The 17,943-nt window shown below is 49.0% G+C and overlaps 7 protein-coding genes across 7 annotated transcripts; 4 read left to right on the forward strand and 3 right to left on the reverse strand.

Moving 5' to 3' along the window:
• Nucleotides 1–1,124: 1,124 nt before the first annotated feature.
• N7462_004856 (short-chain dehydrogenase) lies at nt 1,125–2,174 on the forward strand (the record flags this gene model as incomplete). The annotated part of the gene is made up of 1 exon (XM_057076582.1): nt 1,125–2,174. One exon carries the CDS (start codon nt 1,125–1,127, stop codon nt 2,172–2,174), a length of 1,050 nt encoding a protein of 349 aa, XP_056936087.1.
• Nucleotides 2,175–3,274: 1,100 nt separating this feature from the next.
• Nucleotides 3,275–4,841, forward strand: N7462_004857 (uncharacterized protein; the record flags this gene model as incomplete). The annotated part of the gene is made up of 2 exons (XM_057076583.1): nt 3,275–4,161; nt 4,253–4,841. 2 exons carry the CDS (start codon nt 3,275–3,277, stop codon nt 4,839–4,841), a joined length of 1,476 nt encoding a protein of 491 aa, XP_056936088.1.
• A 678-nt stretch (nt 4,842–5,519) lies between these two features.
• N7462_004858 (DDHD family phospholipase) lies at nt 5,520–8,490 on the forward strand (the record flags this gene model as incomplete). Its single annotated transcript, XM_057076584.1, has 4 exons — nt 5,520–6,407; nt 6,464–7,766; nt 7,822–7,959; nt 8,021–8,490. The coding sequence occupies 4 exons, from the start codon at nt 5,520–5,522 to the stop codon at nt 8,488–8,490; spliced, it is 2,799 nt and encodes a 932-aa protein (XP_056936089.1).
• A 232-nt stretch (nt 8,491–8,722) lies between these two features.
• Nucleotides 8,723–10,673, reverse strand: N7462_004859 (uncharacterized protein; the record flags this gene model as incomplete). The annotated part of the gene is made up of 2 exons (XM_057076585.1): nt 8,723–8,890; nt 10,578–10,673. 2 exons carry the CDS (start codon nt 10,671–10,673, stop codon nt 8,723–8,725), a joined length of 264 nt encoding a protein of 87 aa, XP_056936090.1.
• Nucleotides 10,674–12,008: 1,335 nt separating this feature from the next.
• Nucleotides 12,009–14,353, reverse strand: N7462_004860 (bifunctional molybdopterin adenylyltransferase MobB/molybdopterin molybdotransferase MoeA family protein; the record flags this gene model as incomplete). The annotated part of the gene is made up of 4 exons (XM_057076586.1): nt 12,009–13,792; nt 13,859–13,896; nt 13,970–14,010; nt 14,087–14,353. The coding sequence occupies 4 exons, from the start codon at nt 14,351–14,353 to the stop codon at nt 12,009–12,011; spliced, it is 2,130 nt and encodes a 709-aa protein (XP_056936091.1).
• A 590-nt stretch (nt 14,354–14,943) lies between these two features.
• N7462_004861 (H(+)-transporting V0 sector ATPase subunit c'') lies at nt 14,944–15,825 on the reverse strand (the record flags this gene model as incomplete). The annotated part of the gene is made up of 5 exons (XM_057076587.1): nt 14,944–15,052; nt 15,134–15,442; nt 15,517–15,608; nt 15,673–15,707; nt 15,768–15,825. 5 exons carry the CDS (start codon nt 15,823–15,825, stop codon nt 14,944–14,946), a joined length of 603 nt encoding a protein of 200 aa, XP_056936092.1.
• Nucleotides 15,826–16,202: 377 nt separating this feature from the next.
• N7462_004862 (Rab family GTPase YPT6) lies at nt 16,203–17,170 on the forward strand (the record flags this gene model as incomplete). The annotated part of the gene is made up of 4 exons (XM_057076588.1): nt 16,203–16,255; nt 16,324–16,349; nt 16,438–16,526; nt 16,631–17,170. The coding sequence occupies 4 exons, from the start codon at nt 16,203–16,205 to the stop codon at nt 17,168–17,170; spliced, it is 708 nt and encodes a 235-aa protein (XP_056936093.1).
• Between the last annotated feature and the right edge of the window lie 773 nt (nt 17,171–17,943).

Here is a 17,943-nt window from a genome sequence, read left to right on the forward strand (position 1 = left end):
TTTGCTAGATCAGGGCTACTTCCAATCAACATAGTTTCTTATGGCTGCTCGAGTAGATCTTCCTTCATAGCCGCTGTTTGGGTGGAATATTCGGCAAACAGTTTAGACGATCCGTAATCCTCTCTGTCTGACAGTCATGACCAGTTTCTGCGAGATTTCCTTCTATGCTCTTTTGCTTGAATGACTGAACCGCTTATCCGACCTCGTGGACCCTTAGCCTGCCAGAAAGGATAACAATTAGAAGTAACAAGCGAGCACATCGTCCTAACTACCGTCACCAATTCTATAAAAACTTATCTAAGGGCATGGATGAGCTCTTGATATTCATAAAATGGCCCTTCATCTCAATTAAGAGCAATAGGAGAAAGCGCCTCATATGCTCCTGTTGCATATTCTTTGCTAGCTACATGTTTTTGAACATACCGTTCAGTTGATTGAATGGTTTCTTTCGAGAGTAAACAGACTGCCTTTGAGAGGACCGATATTATTGGCCTAGGCCGGGAGCGGCGATCGGGGGGTTTTAGTATGCACCCACTGATAACCACCGGGCCGTCCAGTAAATCTAGTATGGAGTTATATAGTTCATTATCGGTTCATTGATTTATATGGACGATACCACTATAGTTCCCGGGCACATCCATCCATTTCTTAGTGTTTCAAAGATTGAAAATCAAAGTGTCCCAACAACTTTGTTCCGAAGTGTACAATCGCCCAACCAAATCTCATTATGAGCTAATCGTCCAATGGGGAGCCCCGAAGGCACCGGTTGGCCCGCGGCCCCCAAGTTTAATCTAACAGCCAATAGACTCTCACGTTAGGATAAATATACTGAAGTGATCTCGGTCGCCAAAGTTCGTATAACAATATTCTGAAGGCAATTCTAGCCGGGCCCACATTGACCGCTCTGAACCTCAGCCGCAGACTGAATTCAAAACGCCAACCTTGCTACTTGTTGTCGTTCATTTATCTTGCAAAATCCTCTGTGTGCGATTTTCCTCCTGTTCATGTAGTTTATGGCTGCAATTTTATTTTTGGGGCCCTTTCGCTGAATCTTTCCGCGAGGCAATCTCTGCCTTGAGTACATTTGCTAATCTAGCAAACTCTATCGCGAAAATCGATCCAAGATGGACATCAGGTACGACCCAGCCCACATCAAGGGCAAGACCATTCTCATAACAGGCGGTGCCTCGGGGTTCGGTGCAGCATTTGGCGCCCGGTGGGCATCTTCCGGAGCCACCGTCATCCTCGGTGACATCAATCCGGTTGGAGAAGCAGTCGTCGCACGAATGCGCCAGGAGACGCAGAATTCGAATGTCCATTTCATTCAGATGGATGTCACATCTTGGACATCACAGCTGAACTTCTTTCGCGAGTCTCTTCGGTTAAGTCCCCACGGGGGAATCGATACAGTCGTTGCAAATGCGGGCATCAACGATCCCCAAGAAGCCCGTGTCTTTGAGAGACCAAATGTCGATTATTTGAATGATCCCAGTCCCCCAGCTCCAAGCTTCAAGACGCTTGATATCAACATAACCGGTGTGATGTATACGGTGCATTTGGCGTTGTACTTTTTACCGAAGAATCCCGGTTCGATACCCTGTCAGCCAGGATCCGCTCCCTCCGAATCGGCGAGAGACAGACATATCCTGCTCCTGGGGTCCGTTGCCAGTTTACACCCACTCATAACGCAGGTGCCCTATACCATCTCCAAGCATGGCGTGCTCGGATTGTTTCGGTGTTTGCGAGTTACAGCTCCCATCAACGCTGGTGTTCGTGTCAATATCATCTGTCCATACTATACAGACACTCCATTCATGCAAGCACCTGTCAGGGGGCTTTTGGCGGGAGTTCCACTGGGAAAGCCTGAGGATGTTGTGGATGCGGCTTCGTATTTAGTGGCCGACGCGAAGTGTATAGGTCGCTCACTGGTTACTGGGCCAAAGTTAAAACTCGATGCATCGACTGGGGAATTGCTCCACCAAAATGGCCAGGAGTTGCAAGAGGGTCCCATTTGGGAATGCTACCTCCATGATTCGGACCCAGCTGATATTTTCACGCAACGGATGTTGACAGTTGTCCATGCTGCGGTCCGGGCAAAGGGATGGTCTAATTGGGCGTATGATATGGCTGGTGCATTGACGTGGCCCGTCCGTCAATGGTGGAATTCAAGATAATTGTGTATACGCGTGGCCCTCACTTGTCTCTTTACCCATCTTTCCTGCATATCAAATTATCAGTTTAGCATTGCACGCCAAAAGTTCTCAGCTAGTCCCTCCTTCATCTCTGCATCAGTGCCAAGAATAAAGGTAGAGTATTAACCGACAACCTCGGGCCTAGCATCTACCTTCAAACGGGCTAGGTTATGCTTGTCGGAAAGTCGGGATTTCGGGTGGCAACGGTCGACTGTAGACCAGCCGAGCGATTAAGCGGCTCGGTAAACCCGCGCGGAAACGTCCCACGGGGCAACACACTCGGGGCGGCTGTAGACTTGCCTAATCGGGGAATCCTCCCAGCTCCCTGCGCTTTCCATCGGGATCAATAGAGAAGGAATTGAGAATAAACAGAGAAGGCGCAACCACAACGGGGCTACAGAGTGATCTGACGACTTTTCCATGCCTACAAAGAATCTGCCTATTCACTTTGATGATTGAGGTTGAGGGGTCTCTGCAGGCGGTCCTGGTCCCTTTTCAGCCCCAGTGCCCAGTGGTAAACCTGACATTGATAGGGGAATGTTCAACGTCACACAGTGCGAAATCCTCTCTTTCTCGGTAGTTTTCTCTCCTGCAGCCTTAGAAGTCTGATTTTGAGTGGAGCATGTTGGCCTAATGCTAACTAATTGGTGCGGAAGGGCCACCTGCCACCGTGTTAAACCTGTCTTGAGTGGAGACGATCTGATGTAGGGTGGATTGTGAACCCCCTTCAACCAACCCCATGCCAGCTCCTCTGCATCTGCCATCGCACTAATCCGATCTTGAGTGGGTCCAAAGGACCTGGTGACTAGAATTCCCCAATTGGGGTTGGGAATAGCTTCGTTTTTGGCAGATTCCATGCTTTAGGCAGTATAAATGCTCCTTCCCACTCTTCTCTCAATTCTTTTTCTTCCTCTTCTCCTTTCCTTTCTTCGTTCTTCACTCCTCCACAACTCCACAACTCCTCAACTCCTCAACTCCTCAACTCCTCTTCATAGTTTGCCAAGTTTCCTTTCTGATATTCAGCTCTTCCATCCTCCCACCGTCCCAACTTCTTTCTGATCGCAATTAATCTCATTGTGATTATGGTCCCCTCTTGCGCCCCAGATACAGAGATTCTTCAGTTCACTCGCAAGCACCCTGCTCTTTTCCAGCGAGTCTATCCCGAGTCTGGCTCATCCATGGAGGTGCGGGACCGACGAAGTGTTTCCAGTGATTATGACGATCCCATTCCCATGCTCCCGACTCCTGAGTATGAAGCCCTCCATATCCCAGCCCCATCCTATGGTGAGGAACTGACCGAGGTTCTTTGCAGGGCATATGACGAGATGACCATCACCAACCCTTTCAGCACTTCATCTGCCTCAACCATCAAAGCTGCCATGGGTGATAAGACCGTTCAGAACTGCGTGGAGCGCACGTCTAACAAATCCTATAACCCACCCATGCCATTGATCCCCGCTACAGCCGACCTCCTCTTTGACGAGGTTGACACAAGCTTCCCCCCTGAGGAGGAGTGGCTTAAGGATCTCATTCCCCAGGAACTGGCTCCAAAGCACAACACCGACAATGTCAATCCTTTGGCGCCCTCGACTCTCTTCAACTTCGAAATACCTCCGCTTGATAAGCCTTGTCGCTTCGAAGATCTCAGTCCGGTGGAACAGGAGCTGTTTGCAGACTTGCACGTCGAGTATTCCAATGCACCGGAAGATGTCATCTACCCGCTCATTGGATCCTCTTTCAAGGATCTTTCCCTGGAGAGCTCCCCCGCTAGCGTTAAACATGCTTGTGTTGGTTCTAATCCTTCGGACCTGACTGCCACACCCGATGCGACTCGCAAGCAGCTTTTCGGTGACAACGGATGGCTTGACACATCCAGCTCGAAGGCCCCAACCATCATCAGTCGGAAGGGAAATTTGTTCCAAGACTTGCGCGATATGGGAAAAAGATCAAGCAGCAAATCGCTGTTGTCGTGAGCATTCACCCCGTACCCTTCCTGCTTCATCTATTCCAGAGCTTTCCGATCCACTAATATCTCGATTTCAGACTGAGGATCCGGCCAGATTGATGACAACACACCCATTCACAATCTCTCCAGGCTCCTCAAGCTCTGGGTCTATCCAGCTCGCTCTACCCAGTGCCTCTTTGAACTCCTTCAGCCAGGCCAAGTTGTACGCAAACCTGGAGTTTATGATCTGCAGTACCGCAAACGATTTCTTGCTCGTCTCTTTCTACGACGGTCGTATCTCCCCACACTCTCTGAGCAAGGTCAACTCCGCCTGGGTCAACAAGAACAGACCCCAGGTGCTGGAGTTCTACTTCGACCAGGCTACCCAGTATGAGCTTGTTTCTGCTAATCGCCAGAGCCTGGAATTCACCGGCGCTAGCCAGCACTGTCCTCTGCTTGTTCAGCAAAACTTGCAAAGTTGGAAGACCCTTACTCATGAGATGAGCATTCGCACATTCTGCCTGCCTGACGGTGCGATTCGGAAGCATCTGTTTGACATCGAGAAGATCCTCGAGATGATGCGCCCGTCTGATTTCACCATGCAGCATTTCCACTTCCTTTCCGACGATGCTCGCATGAAGATGTTGGAGGCAATGACCTCTCCAGGTCTTCAAAGCGAGGCCGACAGCCCGATGGATCTTTAAGTTACGCCTGGTTCACATCTTCTAACATATTTTTCGCATATGCTTTCATTTTGTCGCTTTCACTCTATCTCTCTATTTCAAGAATAACGGACCGCATACTTTTGCTTACTCTTTTTTTCTGTTTGAGCGAGGCATTTACTAATGGGGCTGTTTTAATGATCTGGGTTCGACATATTTCGATGGTAACTTCGATTAATATTTGTTTTGTTTTTTGAGTGGGCGTAAAGGCAGGCGATCCTGGACTTTCAGCCTGCTAATTAACTGCATAATACGAAGCAAGTTTGCAATATTTGATGAAGGCCATTGAAACAGTGTAACCTCCAGCATGTCTTTGTACTTTGTAATCAAAAAAGCATGGAAGCCGATGTTTTCTTGTACGCGCAAAAGCGTGTGGCACGTGCGGCGACGTCATCGGCTCATAGGAACGCCAGGCAGCGTCTTGGACTTCAGTTACTTGCGATCATCGAGAATCTTTGTTTCTGTTCGATTCTTTTCTCCACTTCATGCAAAAGACCTACCCTCAACGGTCGGGTGTTTCTGAACCTCGACCTTGCACGTCCAGTCGCAGGGCTTTGGTCATGACCCTCGGCGCTTAGCGATCGCTCTCCAGATCTCCAGATCTCTACGAGGCCTTAACTCGACAAGGTCCTTGGAAAAAGTGGAACCACGTCGCCCATTATGACGGGCCCTTTTCATACCTACGGGCCAAGCTGTCTTCTTGCCGATGAGGAGCTGGAGCTCACAAGCTTTTATGGGCTCTCCTCGCCGCCGGAGGTCCGCGCCCATTTTTTCTACATATCGTCATTGCCTATAGACGATCCATTAGCTCCGCTCCCACCAGCAAGCGGTCAACCCGCTGAAAAAGAAAGGGTTCCGCCTAAACCATTCTCTGCCCGGGACAATCTTGCCCTTGAAGCGTCATGGCGGGAATTTAGTGCCGCGCGAAAAGCCCAAGATGCCGTCGAGAGGGAACCTCGGTCAGAGACACTCATCAAAGGTACTTCTGGAATAGCGGTTCCAGGCCAATCCGCTCTTTCTGTACAGCGCCGTCGCGAGGCCACTGGGTTGCAAAACAACTTCAGCTACTCATCAACCGCCGACGACGGCGTCAGAAATATCGCCAGCAGCGGGGAAAATGACCGGAAAAGGCGGTCGGCGGCTGCGGCTGACCCTTATTCCACCAAAGGACGAAGACATTCATCTGAAGATAATGGTGATCTTGAAGAATGGCCAGCCGATGGAACCAGCCTACGTGCCAACCGATCTCGAGATGCGAGCATCAGTGGTTCCCCTTTTATCAGAGCTCCAACATCTCAGCCACATAGTCTCCTCGGGCGCTCAGTAGAGTCACTCCAGCCAAAAGACGCATCCCAAGAATCGCAGGAGGAGCCACAGGGCAGTCCTACCAGCCGCAGTACCAAAAAGCCTTCGAAACTGAAGACCATGGTCAGTTTGGATGAGTTGACACAGGATCAGTCCCAAGAAGAGTCATCGGCAAATGACTCGCAGTCTAAAATCCCAGTTGGTGCATCTCGTCTTCACCTAGTGGAAGTTCCGAGCCTCAAAGTTTGTCATTCTACTTCTACAATCCTGCAAGGCAATTGTGTTAATCAAGTGTTTAGATGAAACCGATATATTGGAGCCCTCTTCATGACATCTCCAATGTTATTCGGGCGACATGGTTCTACAAAAACACGATGTTGCCTGTAGAGACAGATCTTGCCAATCAATTGGAGGAAGGATACACGTACTTGAAGCCTTGGACTGAAACATGGCAAGATGAACTAAACAGCTGCGTGGAGAACGGTGCAGACGCCGAGATGAAGATTGTGCACCGACTCTGGCCCGAGGAGGATCCAGGGTCTGCAAATCCACCGGAAAGTGCTCAGGTAAACGTGGAAGATATCGAAGCCCCCCGTGAGCAACCTCAAGGGCAATCTCAATTCAATCTGAATCATGCTGCTGGTGAAACCGCAGCTCATGCAGAGTCTTTAAAGCCGTATGCCACGTCAAGTGCTATTTACGCGGATGCTCAGAATGCCCAAATTTTGCGCCCTAGCTTGCTTCCCTCGGTCACCCGTGGGAGGCGCCCTCTCAGTGCAATTCGCAAAGGACGGCAGATTGGCATACCAGTAGTGCGTGGTTTCAATCGAAAGGCGTGGGACCAATTACATCCGTCAAAGGCAAATCCTGTCGACGTGCGTCAGTACATCCGGAGGAACCAGTCCCCGCACTCCACGCCAACATCAGGCGAGCAGATCTGCTATGCATGCAAGATGGAAGAACTACGTCCGAGCCCGACGGACCTGGTATTCGTGATCCACGGTATTGGCCAGAAACTCTCTGAACGAATGGAAAGCTTTCACTTCACGCACGCAATTAATGCCTTTCGCCGGCAGGTGAACATGGAGTTGAACAATGAGCCGGTCTGGCCTCATGTTCGCCAGGATCATGGTGGAATTATGGTCCTTCCTGTAAACTGGCGGACGACTCTTTCTTTGGAGGACCCATCCCTCGAATCATCCGACATCGAAGATCCCACTACTATCAACTTTTCACTCTCGGATATTACGCCACAAACTCTGCCTGCAGTTCGGTCTCTGATCAGCGATGTGATGCTCGATATTCCCTATTACCTTTCGCATCACAAACCTAAGATGATAAGAGCAGTTGCCAGAGAAGCTAATCGAATCTATCGTCTCTGGTGCGATAACAACCCAGAGTTTCAGCACCACGGCCGCGTACATCTCCTGGCACATTCGCTTGGAAGCGTTATGGCAGTCGATATTCTCAGTCAACAACCCACGAATGTTCCCGACTTTGACTTTTCCAAAACTCCATTGCACAGCGATATTTTTGAGTTCGACACTCGCAACCTATTTTTATGTGGAAGCCCTCTTGGATTCTTTTTATTGCTCAATAAAGGTACGCCTGAAGAAAACTTTATTGTCGACAATCTCGAGGACTAACAACCTCGTAGCTAGTTTGATGCCGCGAAGAGGTAGAGAAAAGCCTGGAAGTGAAGGCGAAGACCGGCTTCGGGGCGTTGCTGGAGAGCCAGGCAGTTATGGTTGTCTTCCTGTTGATAATTTGTACAACATCATGCACACAACGGATCGTACGGTCATCCCACCCTCTCCAAATCAGCCAAGAGCATCTATGTTAACTTCTATCCGCAGCTATCGCATATCGAGTGAATGCCGCAGTAGATACAGATCTTTCTAACTCGCTTAAAACTGCATCCATACCTAGCGCGACGTCGTCCTTCTGGCAGTCTTTAGGCAGCGTCTTCCGCTGGAGCTCTCCGGGTGCTTTGATGCCAAGCGCAGCGCCCATCCGGCCCGCAGCGGTCACAAAGCTCCCGTCAACCGTTGAAATGGAGACACATGACTTCACACGCGAAGAAATTGCTGAGAAGCGTATGTTGTTGCTTAATGACAATGGCCAGATCGACTACTACCTTTCCGGTGGCGGTGGTCCACTCAATATTCAGTACTTGAACATGTTGAGTGCGCACAGCAGCTATTGGACGCTCACTGATTTCGTGAGATTCTTTGTCGTGGAGATTGCACGGAAGCAGGGACGCGACGGGACTCTGGTCGCTTTTCGGGCGGAGAAGAAGAAAGGGTGGAAATATTCAAAGGGTTGATTCGACATCTGCATTTCCTTGCTCTATAAATGGGAGCTATGAGCTATGAGGAACTGATTTTCTGAAAATCTAGCTTGGTGGATTTATCGATGATCTGTGCGGACTGATAGAAGGTGGCTTGTTACTGCATTAAAACAATATGTCGCATGTAGAACTTCCATACAGAATAAAGTGGTGTCACTGAAGTATTTGGCACTATGGACCGAAGCCCAATCTTCTACTGAGTTACCATTTAATCAGAATCAGCTGTAAAAATAGGAGGATCAAGAGGAGTAGGAGTAGCAGAAAAATCAGTTGAAGGAGTAATATTGGTAACATTAAAACTGTCACCTTGGGGAATGATCGACTCCTGGAGCACGGCCGGAATGGCTCGCATGACATCTAGTCGGCTGTCTGGCCTCTGTTAATCATCGATCATCCGCCTTCAATCCATCAAGAAAATGTGATCAAAATCAAGGTTGTCTTCTAAACTGAATAATAAAGGTAAAAATCAAACTTTGGCAAATATAGAGAAGTCAGACGACTAGGGAATTGTTAATAAGATAGACATCAGAGCAGATAGTAGGTCAAGGAGCTACAGGAACACGTAGGAGTCAACACAAGCATGCCTAGATAGCAAGTATGTGCAGACCACAGTTGATGTCAGGCAAGTTAGTTGGGAACCAGCATATCACAGGCTCAGACAAGGTGGTGGGAACAGAGAGATAAAAGCCTTTGCATTCACATAACAGTACAGGAAAACCTAATATAATCAAGAAAAACCCATACCAAGGCAGACGAAAAAGAAACGCAAGGATTTCCAAAGAAACAACCAAGATTATTTCTGCGAGGGGCCCAAAGATTTGCAGTAGAGCCACGGTTTGATACACAGGATAGGCTATGGATAGAATGTCAGTTGGACAACTGCCACCCGCTACTTGTATCCTTTCAATTCTTACATCCGTCAGGTATTCCAGACCCCTCTGCGACTCCGATGCCGACTATTTGTTCTACTAGATATATTATGTCCATCAGTATGTGTGCTTGTAGTCGTTTTCTCTCCAGCTAATACTGATCACTTACAGACTATCCGCATCCATCTCAATCAGCGCTGTTTTCTTGTCATCTCTCTTCAACTGAGGCTTAGCACTTACACACTGACCACAACGTATCTCAGTCAGAGATATATGCTTTTATTAATCTCTCTTCAGATAATTTTCATCACTTACAGACTATGCACATTTCATCGCAGTCAGCCCTGTATGCTTGTCATCCCCCTCCAGCTTATGTTTATCACTTACCTTCTAGACGTAACCAATCTCAGTCAGCCTTGTATGCTTATAGTTACCGCTCTTCAGCTGAAAGAGATTCATTACTTACCTTCTATCCACATCCCATTTCTGTCAACCCTGTATTCTTGTCATCTCTCTCTAATTGGGCTCTAGCACTTACACCCTACGCGTATCACATCTCAGTCAGCTCTATGCGATTGTAGCTGTCTTTTTCAAGCGGTTATTCATCACTTACAGCCTATCCACATCCATCTCAGTCAGTACTGTATGCTTGTGGTCATTTCTATTCAGCCGAGGTTCATCACTTACACACTGTCCATAAACCATATCAGTCAGCCCTATATTCTTGTAATCATCTCTCCCCAACTAGGGTTTATCACTCACGCCCTATTCCCATCCGATCATTGTCAGCACTATAATTTCGACATATCTTTCACCAGACAAGATTAAGCACTTACACACTGTCCACAGCCCATCTCAGTCAGCCCTGTTTACTTACAGTCATCCTCTGTAGCTGAGATTCACTACTTACGGCCTATCAACATCGCATTTCAGTCAGTTCTGTGTCCCTATCACCATCTGTCTTGCTGAGCTTTAGCACTTACACACTATCCAAACCCGGTCTCAGTCAGCCCTGTGTGCTTCTAGTCATCTCTCTCCAGCTAATATTCATCACTTACATCCTGTCCATATCCCATCTCAGTCAGCCTTATATATTTGTAAATCGTCGTTTTCCAGTCGAGGTTTATCACTCACGGTCTATCGACATCCCATTTTAGTCAGTGGCATTAAAATATTTCTGCGCCTTTTTCATACCTGTTCTATTGCTGATTTATCAACAGTCATATCCATTGGCACTGCTGCAACAATAGCCGCAAATATGAATGCCACAATGAAAGAAAAAGCCTTCATATTGCCAATGCTCCGCTCGTTTGGGGGAATGTGTAAATCGGTTTGAAATATAGGTTTGAGATAATTGGTGAGTCTGTAGCTAATACCCATCAATGTGCCATACAGCTGCTAGATATAAGAAATAACATTTCTTTGATCATCGAAAAACAAGGGGCCGCCGCGAAGCAAGGAGTAGGATATAATGTATACATGTGGCACATTCCTTTCTCTGATGGCTTTTTCAAATGCAACAGCAGGTCACTGTTTTGGAACTATTCCTAATTTTAAGCTAGCGGACATACGCATAGAAAAGCTTATTAGGCATATGGCATGCATGTCAGAGAACATGGTCGCGTACTCAGCCTGCATCCTCGCTCGCTAGCACTCTACAGCTATGTCGGACTAGGACTCTTGCGCGCGTTCGTTTTGGCATCCGCTCTTCCTGTCGTGTCCGGTCGCAAATCCACCCAACTTTTGTTGCTTGGCTGGGTCCTCAGATGGAATTTTTATCGAATCTGTTGTCAGGTTGGTTTGAATTTTCTCTCTTGGAATGGAAGCAGATGGAGTGCGTACTATGCGTACTAAGTATACGTACTAAGTGAGTATTCTAGCTGGCTATGTAATGCCTTCAAGAATCTCGCCTGTCAATACCTGTGGATTTCTTTGCGGTGTGGCAGGCTATATTCGAATCTATACTTAATGACTAGTTAAAACATAACGCTTAAAAGAGCGTCAAGAGTATCCTTTTTCGGCGTTCGATTTACCGTTACCTAGTCTTGTGGTGTAGTAGAGGAAATAATACGAACAGAGGAAGGGGGAGCTGAATTTCGACTGTGCGTTTCTGGTAGGCAATAGCAACAGTGGGCACCGAGGTACTTCACTAACATCACATTACAGAATGCACAATTTATAAGACGTCGTTAAAGGCGACAGGCAAAAAATATAATGATGCTTTCTGATCACATTGGCTATCCTCGCCTCATGAATTGCTATTTATTAAAGATAGAAAGGATGCACTTGATTCCTCATTAAACTATCGAGAGTTTTATTCCTTTTATTTCGTTGAAGATTCTGTTTTACTCAGTTAGCAAATTCATAATCCAATACTACCGCCTCTGCATCTTTCAGTAAAGATCTGGGCTTTTGTCTTAATGTCAAATTGATTCGTAAGTTCATTTGCTCATCGATATATACTAGCAGTCTAGTGACAATTGTATCAAGTGTATAAACCAAATAGACAGCACCGAAAGGGGAAAGGTAAAGAGACAAAAAAGAAGAGAAAGAGAAGATAATCAACATTGGAATATAGGAGGAGATCCAGCCCCTCTATATTGCTCCAGTCGTTTTGAGTATGTTTTAGCAGATGAGTCGCGTGTCCGAGCCGTAGACAGGGCCCATCATGAGCGCTTCAACAATCTCTCCCTTAATGCCGACTCCGCGGCCAGGACGCAGGACGACCAGGGCATTGGCACTTGCAAGACTGCCAACCCGTGAACTCCGCTGTCCGACACCCCCGATGCCAGTACTTGTCGCATACAAACGTCCGTCCGAGCGCGAGCCGGTTACCACAGCCCGGTGGTACTCAGTGCGCTTGGGATCAAGTGGAAAGTGGTGGGTTAGGACCACTGCAACGCGAGGCAGTCCAAGCTGCGGCGACATCCAGGGCTTAGTGGCCATTGCTTGAGAGCTTTCCCCTAAGCCAGAGAGCTTGTGCAATGATGGAAGAACAAACAAGTTTAGAGTCACTAGGGCCGAAGCTGGGTTTCCAGGAAGAGAGAAGATGAGTTTAGACTGACGTTCTTGCTGGACATTTGCAGTCGCATCGGTGGCAGCTGCCTTAAAGGGAATGGTTGCGAAGGTTGTAGGCTTGCCAGGCTTCATGGATACACGGCCGAAGTGGATTGTACCACCAAGAGACCGTTCAATGGTGGGCTTGAGAAGGTCCAGCTCTCCCATGGAGACTCCACCTGTGGTGATGATCACATCGACACTAGATGAAGCACGACCCACACCGCGCAGTGAGTCTCGAAGTGCATGCTCGATCTCACCTGCAGGGGTGTCTCGTGCGATCCCCAGATCGACGGTGGGGAAGCCCCAGGAATTGAGGCACGATAGGAGAGCAGGGCGGTTGGAGTCCCGGATTTGTCCGCCCGTGAGGGTCCGGGGATCGTCGTGCTCCACCAGTTCGTCCCCTGTACTCAAAACGCCTACTCGGGGCTTTTTGAATACCTTGACAGTTCTAGTGCCAGTGGAAGCCAGCAAACCGACCTCGCCGCCAACGGGAGAGATAATTTGTCCGCGAGACAGAATCTTCGATCCGTGGGCAACGTCACTGCCCGGCTCGCGAACATTCTCGCCAGGCGTGATATCTCCCGGTATGATTTCAACGGTGGCTTCTTCCTTGCCATCAGGGGTAGACGACACAAGGACGGTATCTTCGACCATGACTACGGCATTCGCATTCGGAGGGAGAGGGGCCCCGGTGGTAATTCTAGCGATGGTCCCCGGCTGGAGAGGCTCTAGAGCTCCGCCGACGTTGGCATGCGTGACAGATGCTACGGGGAACACGCCTTTGGTAGTTTGACCACTGGTGATCGATTCGGGTGCAATGATAGCATAGCCATCCACGATGCTAGCTTTGTACGCGGGCACCGCTTCGGCGGCATAGACATCGTCAGCGATGATCGAGCCCACGACAGATGTGTTCACGGGGGCCTCGACGACAATGGGTTGGGGAGTGTGTTCGCTGACTTGACGGAGTGCTTCCTCTACAGAAAGCATTGGGTAGGGTGAAGAACGATATCGATGATTAGGACCAGCAGAAGGGTCATTGGACACAGGTCGATCCGCCGGGGAGGTATGGGCCTTTGGAACTACATGTCCATGGCCATGATGGTGGTGGTGATGATGGTGGTGGTGATGATTTTGATGGCCGGCGGAAACCCCTGCCTCAGCCTCCAATTTCTCCACGCCGCCAGCATGCAGGCTTCGCGAGTTGGCCCCGGCAGACTGTAAACAAGCGTGAGGAAGCAGCTTCACAACCGCGTCAAGATTCTCCATGGCTCCTTTAGGGGACCCAGGCAAAGTAATTATCAAAGATTTATCTCGCACGCCAGCAACAGGACGAGACATCATAGCGACTGGTAGTGGGGGGGGTTAGCAGGGATGTAAATAGTTGCAAAACGCGGTGGGTGATGTCATCTCACATGGGGTTACTTTCAACGAAGCGGCGATCATGCCATGGCTGGGGAAATTAGTTCGACATTAGCGCGACTCTCGGAACCAAAGATGACCACATCGACGTTATGAACACTCACACTAGACCTGGAGCATGGCGATGAATCAGGGGAGAAACAGCCTAGTGATGTCATCAGCGGGATGAGTCTCGGACCAGGCCAGGCACTGCGCAGCCCGCAGCCCCCGAGATTTCTTACCTCGGGCGTGTTATCTCGGACAGCAAAGCCAGTTCCGCCGCTGAGAAGAACCAGGTTGTACCAATTGGGCCCGTCTGTCCAGTCGCACACGGCTTGTTGGATCTGGAACACATTGTCCGGCACGATCCTAATTGCGGGGGGTTCCCACTTCCCCTCCGCGGCGAGGATGGGGGCGAGGGCATTGGCCGTCTTGTCAGAGGCGGGGTCCTGCGAGGCCGTGTCGGAGACGATCAAAATGGCCGCCTTGAGTTTGGTGCTGCTATCCATGGTGGGATTGTGGATTGAGGATGCGAGGAAGTGGGGGAGCTGCGGTTTTTTAAGACGTGGACTCCGGGGTATCGCGAATCTCCGGGACGTGCAGGTGCAACCCTGCGGTTAGTGGCCGGTCCGTGCTACCCACACTGCGTTCCCCGGATGGGAGCCGGCGTGGCCCTCGAAATGAAAGTTTTTGTTTTGATTATCATGAACGTAACCGGAAAGATTGTTCTATCATTGTCCTAAAGAATGTGCGGAGGAAGGCGGAGGCGAATAATTCTTGGAAGTGTGGCTCCATTGCTACTCATTACTGTACACATGCATGATCTCCAGATCACCAATGCAATTCAGCAAAACCCACTGAGCTTCAAGTTCTACGGTATCGAATCCAGACGCCCCAATGATGTGTATACATAGACACGAAAATGGAATGAGACAATACCCTCCCAAGGGGGCCGGGCAAAATAAAAAGCAAGACAAGACGGAAAAGGCAGAAGAAAAGGAAAGAGATCCGAGATCATAGTAGGGGGACACCTGCTCCCCTTTCTCATGCCCAAATAGGCAATCATAACCCTCGTACCAGCAGAGAGTTTTGAAGAAGATCAAGCCGCGCCCATGTCAAGAGCCTTGCCACCCACCAGAAGACCAATGATCAGACCGAACAGGCCCAACACTGAGCTGAAAATCTCAATCACCAGGATCCGGACGAAGCTAGAGGGTTGCCAGGAAGGTTAGAAGATGAATCCAGACTCGCAACATTGGCAGATATCAAGGAGGAAATGGAGAGCTTACAGGCTGGGATCAGCGGCATCGGCAAGTGCAGCGCCACTGCCATTGATACCGACGGAGATACCGCAGATCAGGTTGCAGAAGCCGACAGTGATACCGCCCCAGAAGAGAGCATAGCCCGTGTAGTAGTTACTCTGAGTGTAAAGTTCGTGTTCGGCAACTGGGGTAAGCTTTGCGGAGAAGATGATGGCAATGATAACACCGTAAATAGCCACAACCTCACAGAAAATGATGGAAATCAAGTTCTTGGTCCGAATTCGAGGCGCCCGCACACCACCGCCGACGATCGAAGAGCCCGTAAGGAAGATACCCCTACAACAAGGTGCAAACACGCCCGCTGATCAGTATTTCAGATTCATCCGAGATCCCGGAGAGTTTCAACGTACCATGCCGCTCCGACTGTCGAACAACCAATGCAGAGAGCAATACCGATGTTGGCCCAGGCGTAAGGAGATACCTCCTCCAGGAACCGGCCGACCTGATGACTTGTCAATACAAGAGCGCTCTGAGACAGCTTGAGCCGCATTGAAATGAGATCTTACATTGAAGGCTTCACCTTGTCCCTGGAACAGCATGTCTAAAACACGTCATTAGGATAGCTGTCGGCTTTGACGATCAGGATTCAGAGTCAACATACACAACCCGACCACCACAAAGGCGGCCGTGAAGAGACCATATAGGTACCGGAGATACATGGTGACCTTTCACAACCTGAAGACGAAGGAATGAAAAGGTCTCGGAGGGGGTGGGAAAATGCAGTCCGCCGATAAGGGAGCTGAAGCTCTCGGGTTTGGAGGAGGAATGGACTCGGTGGTCCGGAGCGGATTAACGTGGCTAGTCCGGGCGGTGGGCAGTCTCTCGCCGTGTTTCCCCAGATCCACGGATCATTCAACCTGTCGATTCCCCCGAAACGTGCTGCTTGAACCCTGGCGATTCATTGTCTCTCGTCTTGATTGCGCCAAGGATACTTGTGTTGTATGCAAGCTTGTCCGTCCTGTTGAGCGCCTGCATCGCGAACCTCTCCTCCTTCCCCCTGAGTGCTCCCCCTCCTTTAATCCACCAACCATCCACCATGGCCTCCGGCTCTGGAGTAGGGTCGTATTCGAACCCGTTGAAGAAGTTTAAGTGCGTGTGGACAGTTCCGGCAGTGCTATTATTAGACTTGGGAGAACGCTGATACTGACGTGGCGCAGGCTGGTATTTCTGGGAGAGCAGAGTGGTACGATTTTCCCAAGCCCATGATGACGATCAAGCACCTCCAAGGGCACAAATGAAAGCAATGCCGGGCGTTCTGACAGATTTGATAGTTGGAAAAACATCTCTGATCACCCGTTTTATGTACGACTCCTTCGACAACACATACCAGGCCACTATTGGCATTGACTTTTTGTCCAAGGTAGGCCAACCTGCAGTCCCGACGTATTCTCCCAAGTCAGACGAAGTAGCTCTACTGGGCCTCCACTCATTCTTTACTGACTTTAACTTTTTTTTTCATTTCAGACCATGTACCTCGAAGACCGAACTGTCCGCCTTCAACTTTGGGATACCGCCGGTCAAGAACGATTCCGCTCCCTGATTCCTTCCTACATCCGAGACTCCAGTGTGGCGGTCGTTGTTTATGATATCTCGAATGCAAAGTCCTTCCAGAATACTCGAAAATGGATCGATGATGTGCGAGGAGAGCGTGGAAACGATGTGATCATTGTCCTGGTCGGCAACAAGACTGATTTGAACGACAAGCGGGAGGTCACCACAGCACAAGGCGAGGAGGAAGCCAAGAAGAACGGCCTGATGTTTATCGAGACCAGTGCCAAGGTTGGCCATAACGTGAAGCAGCTGTTCCGGAGAATTGCGCAGGCTTTGCCTGGAATGGAGGGTGAAGCTAAACAAGGCGAGAGCCAAAGTATGTTGATTCCTCGCGGTCCATTTCCTCATGACCATATTACCTATGTCTTTGATGCTAACCATGAGGCCCTCATAGTGATCGATGTCAATATTCATCCCAAAGAGACCACCAGCAATGATGGCTGTGCTTGCTGATTGCCCCGTCTCTCTATCCTCTTTCCATTTACACACTTTTGACCGATCATGATAATCGAGTCCATCCATGATATTGCGCGAATATGTTTTAAGATGTACATGTTTTCTTCCATTCTTCTCGTTTACTCCTCGGATGAATAGCGTGTGTGTTTAGATTTTTCAGTGTTCGATGTGGCTATTACGTCCAAATTCCTTTTGTGAGCTTTGTCGGGACAATGAGCGTTATTATTCCCAATCTCTCAGCATTATATCTTGTCCCTCCTGGTCGCACTGAGAGGTTGCTTCTTTTTGACCCCTGGGGGCTGTTCATGGTCAGTATGGCTCCATGCGCTAGCGTGTTGGATATGCTATAATCAACGCTGTACAATATGGCATTTTTACAGTCTGCTGAAGTTTATCGTAATGGAAAGAAACTGCGTACCTAGCAAAGCGCTGGGACAAAATTGGTTGCCCACCCCTTTACTGAAGTACATAATATTCAAGTTTTCCACTGAAAATTGGAAACTACAGAGATTTGAATCCAGCTATTCTTCTCGTCCAACCTCCCTACTATTGTAATTGGTTTATCACGAAGATTGCTTGCTTGGTTAAAGAAAGGTTGATTTTCTGCGATGAGAAACGATAGGATTGTGTTGGCATAAGCTTTCAGCATAAGCCCCAAGGGGCTGGTACTGCCTGGAGAGCCTGGAATAGCTAGTGAAAGATAGAAGGGACTATCAAAAGTAGTGGCAGCCGCAGAATTCTAGGTTTTAGTGCCCTTCATCGGAAAAGTG

Source organism: Penicillium macrosclerotiorum (assembly GCF_028827735.1).
Source record: "Penicillium macrosclerotiorum strain IBT 26536 chromosome Unknown utg000003l_segment0_segment0, whole genome shotgun sequence".
Taxonomy (NCBI): Eukaryota; Fungi; Ascomycota; class Eurotiomycetes; order Eurotiales; family Aspergillaceae; genus Penicillium; species Penicillium macrosclerotiorum.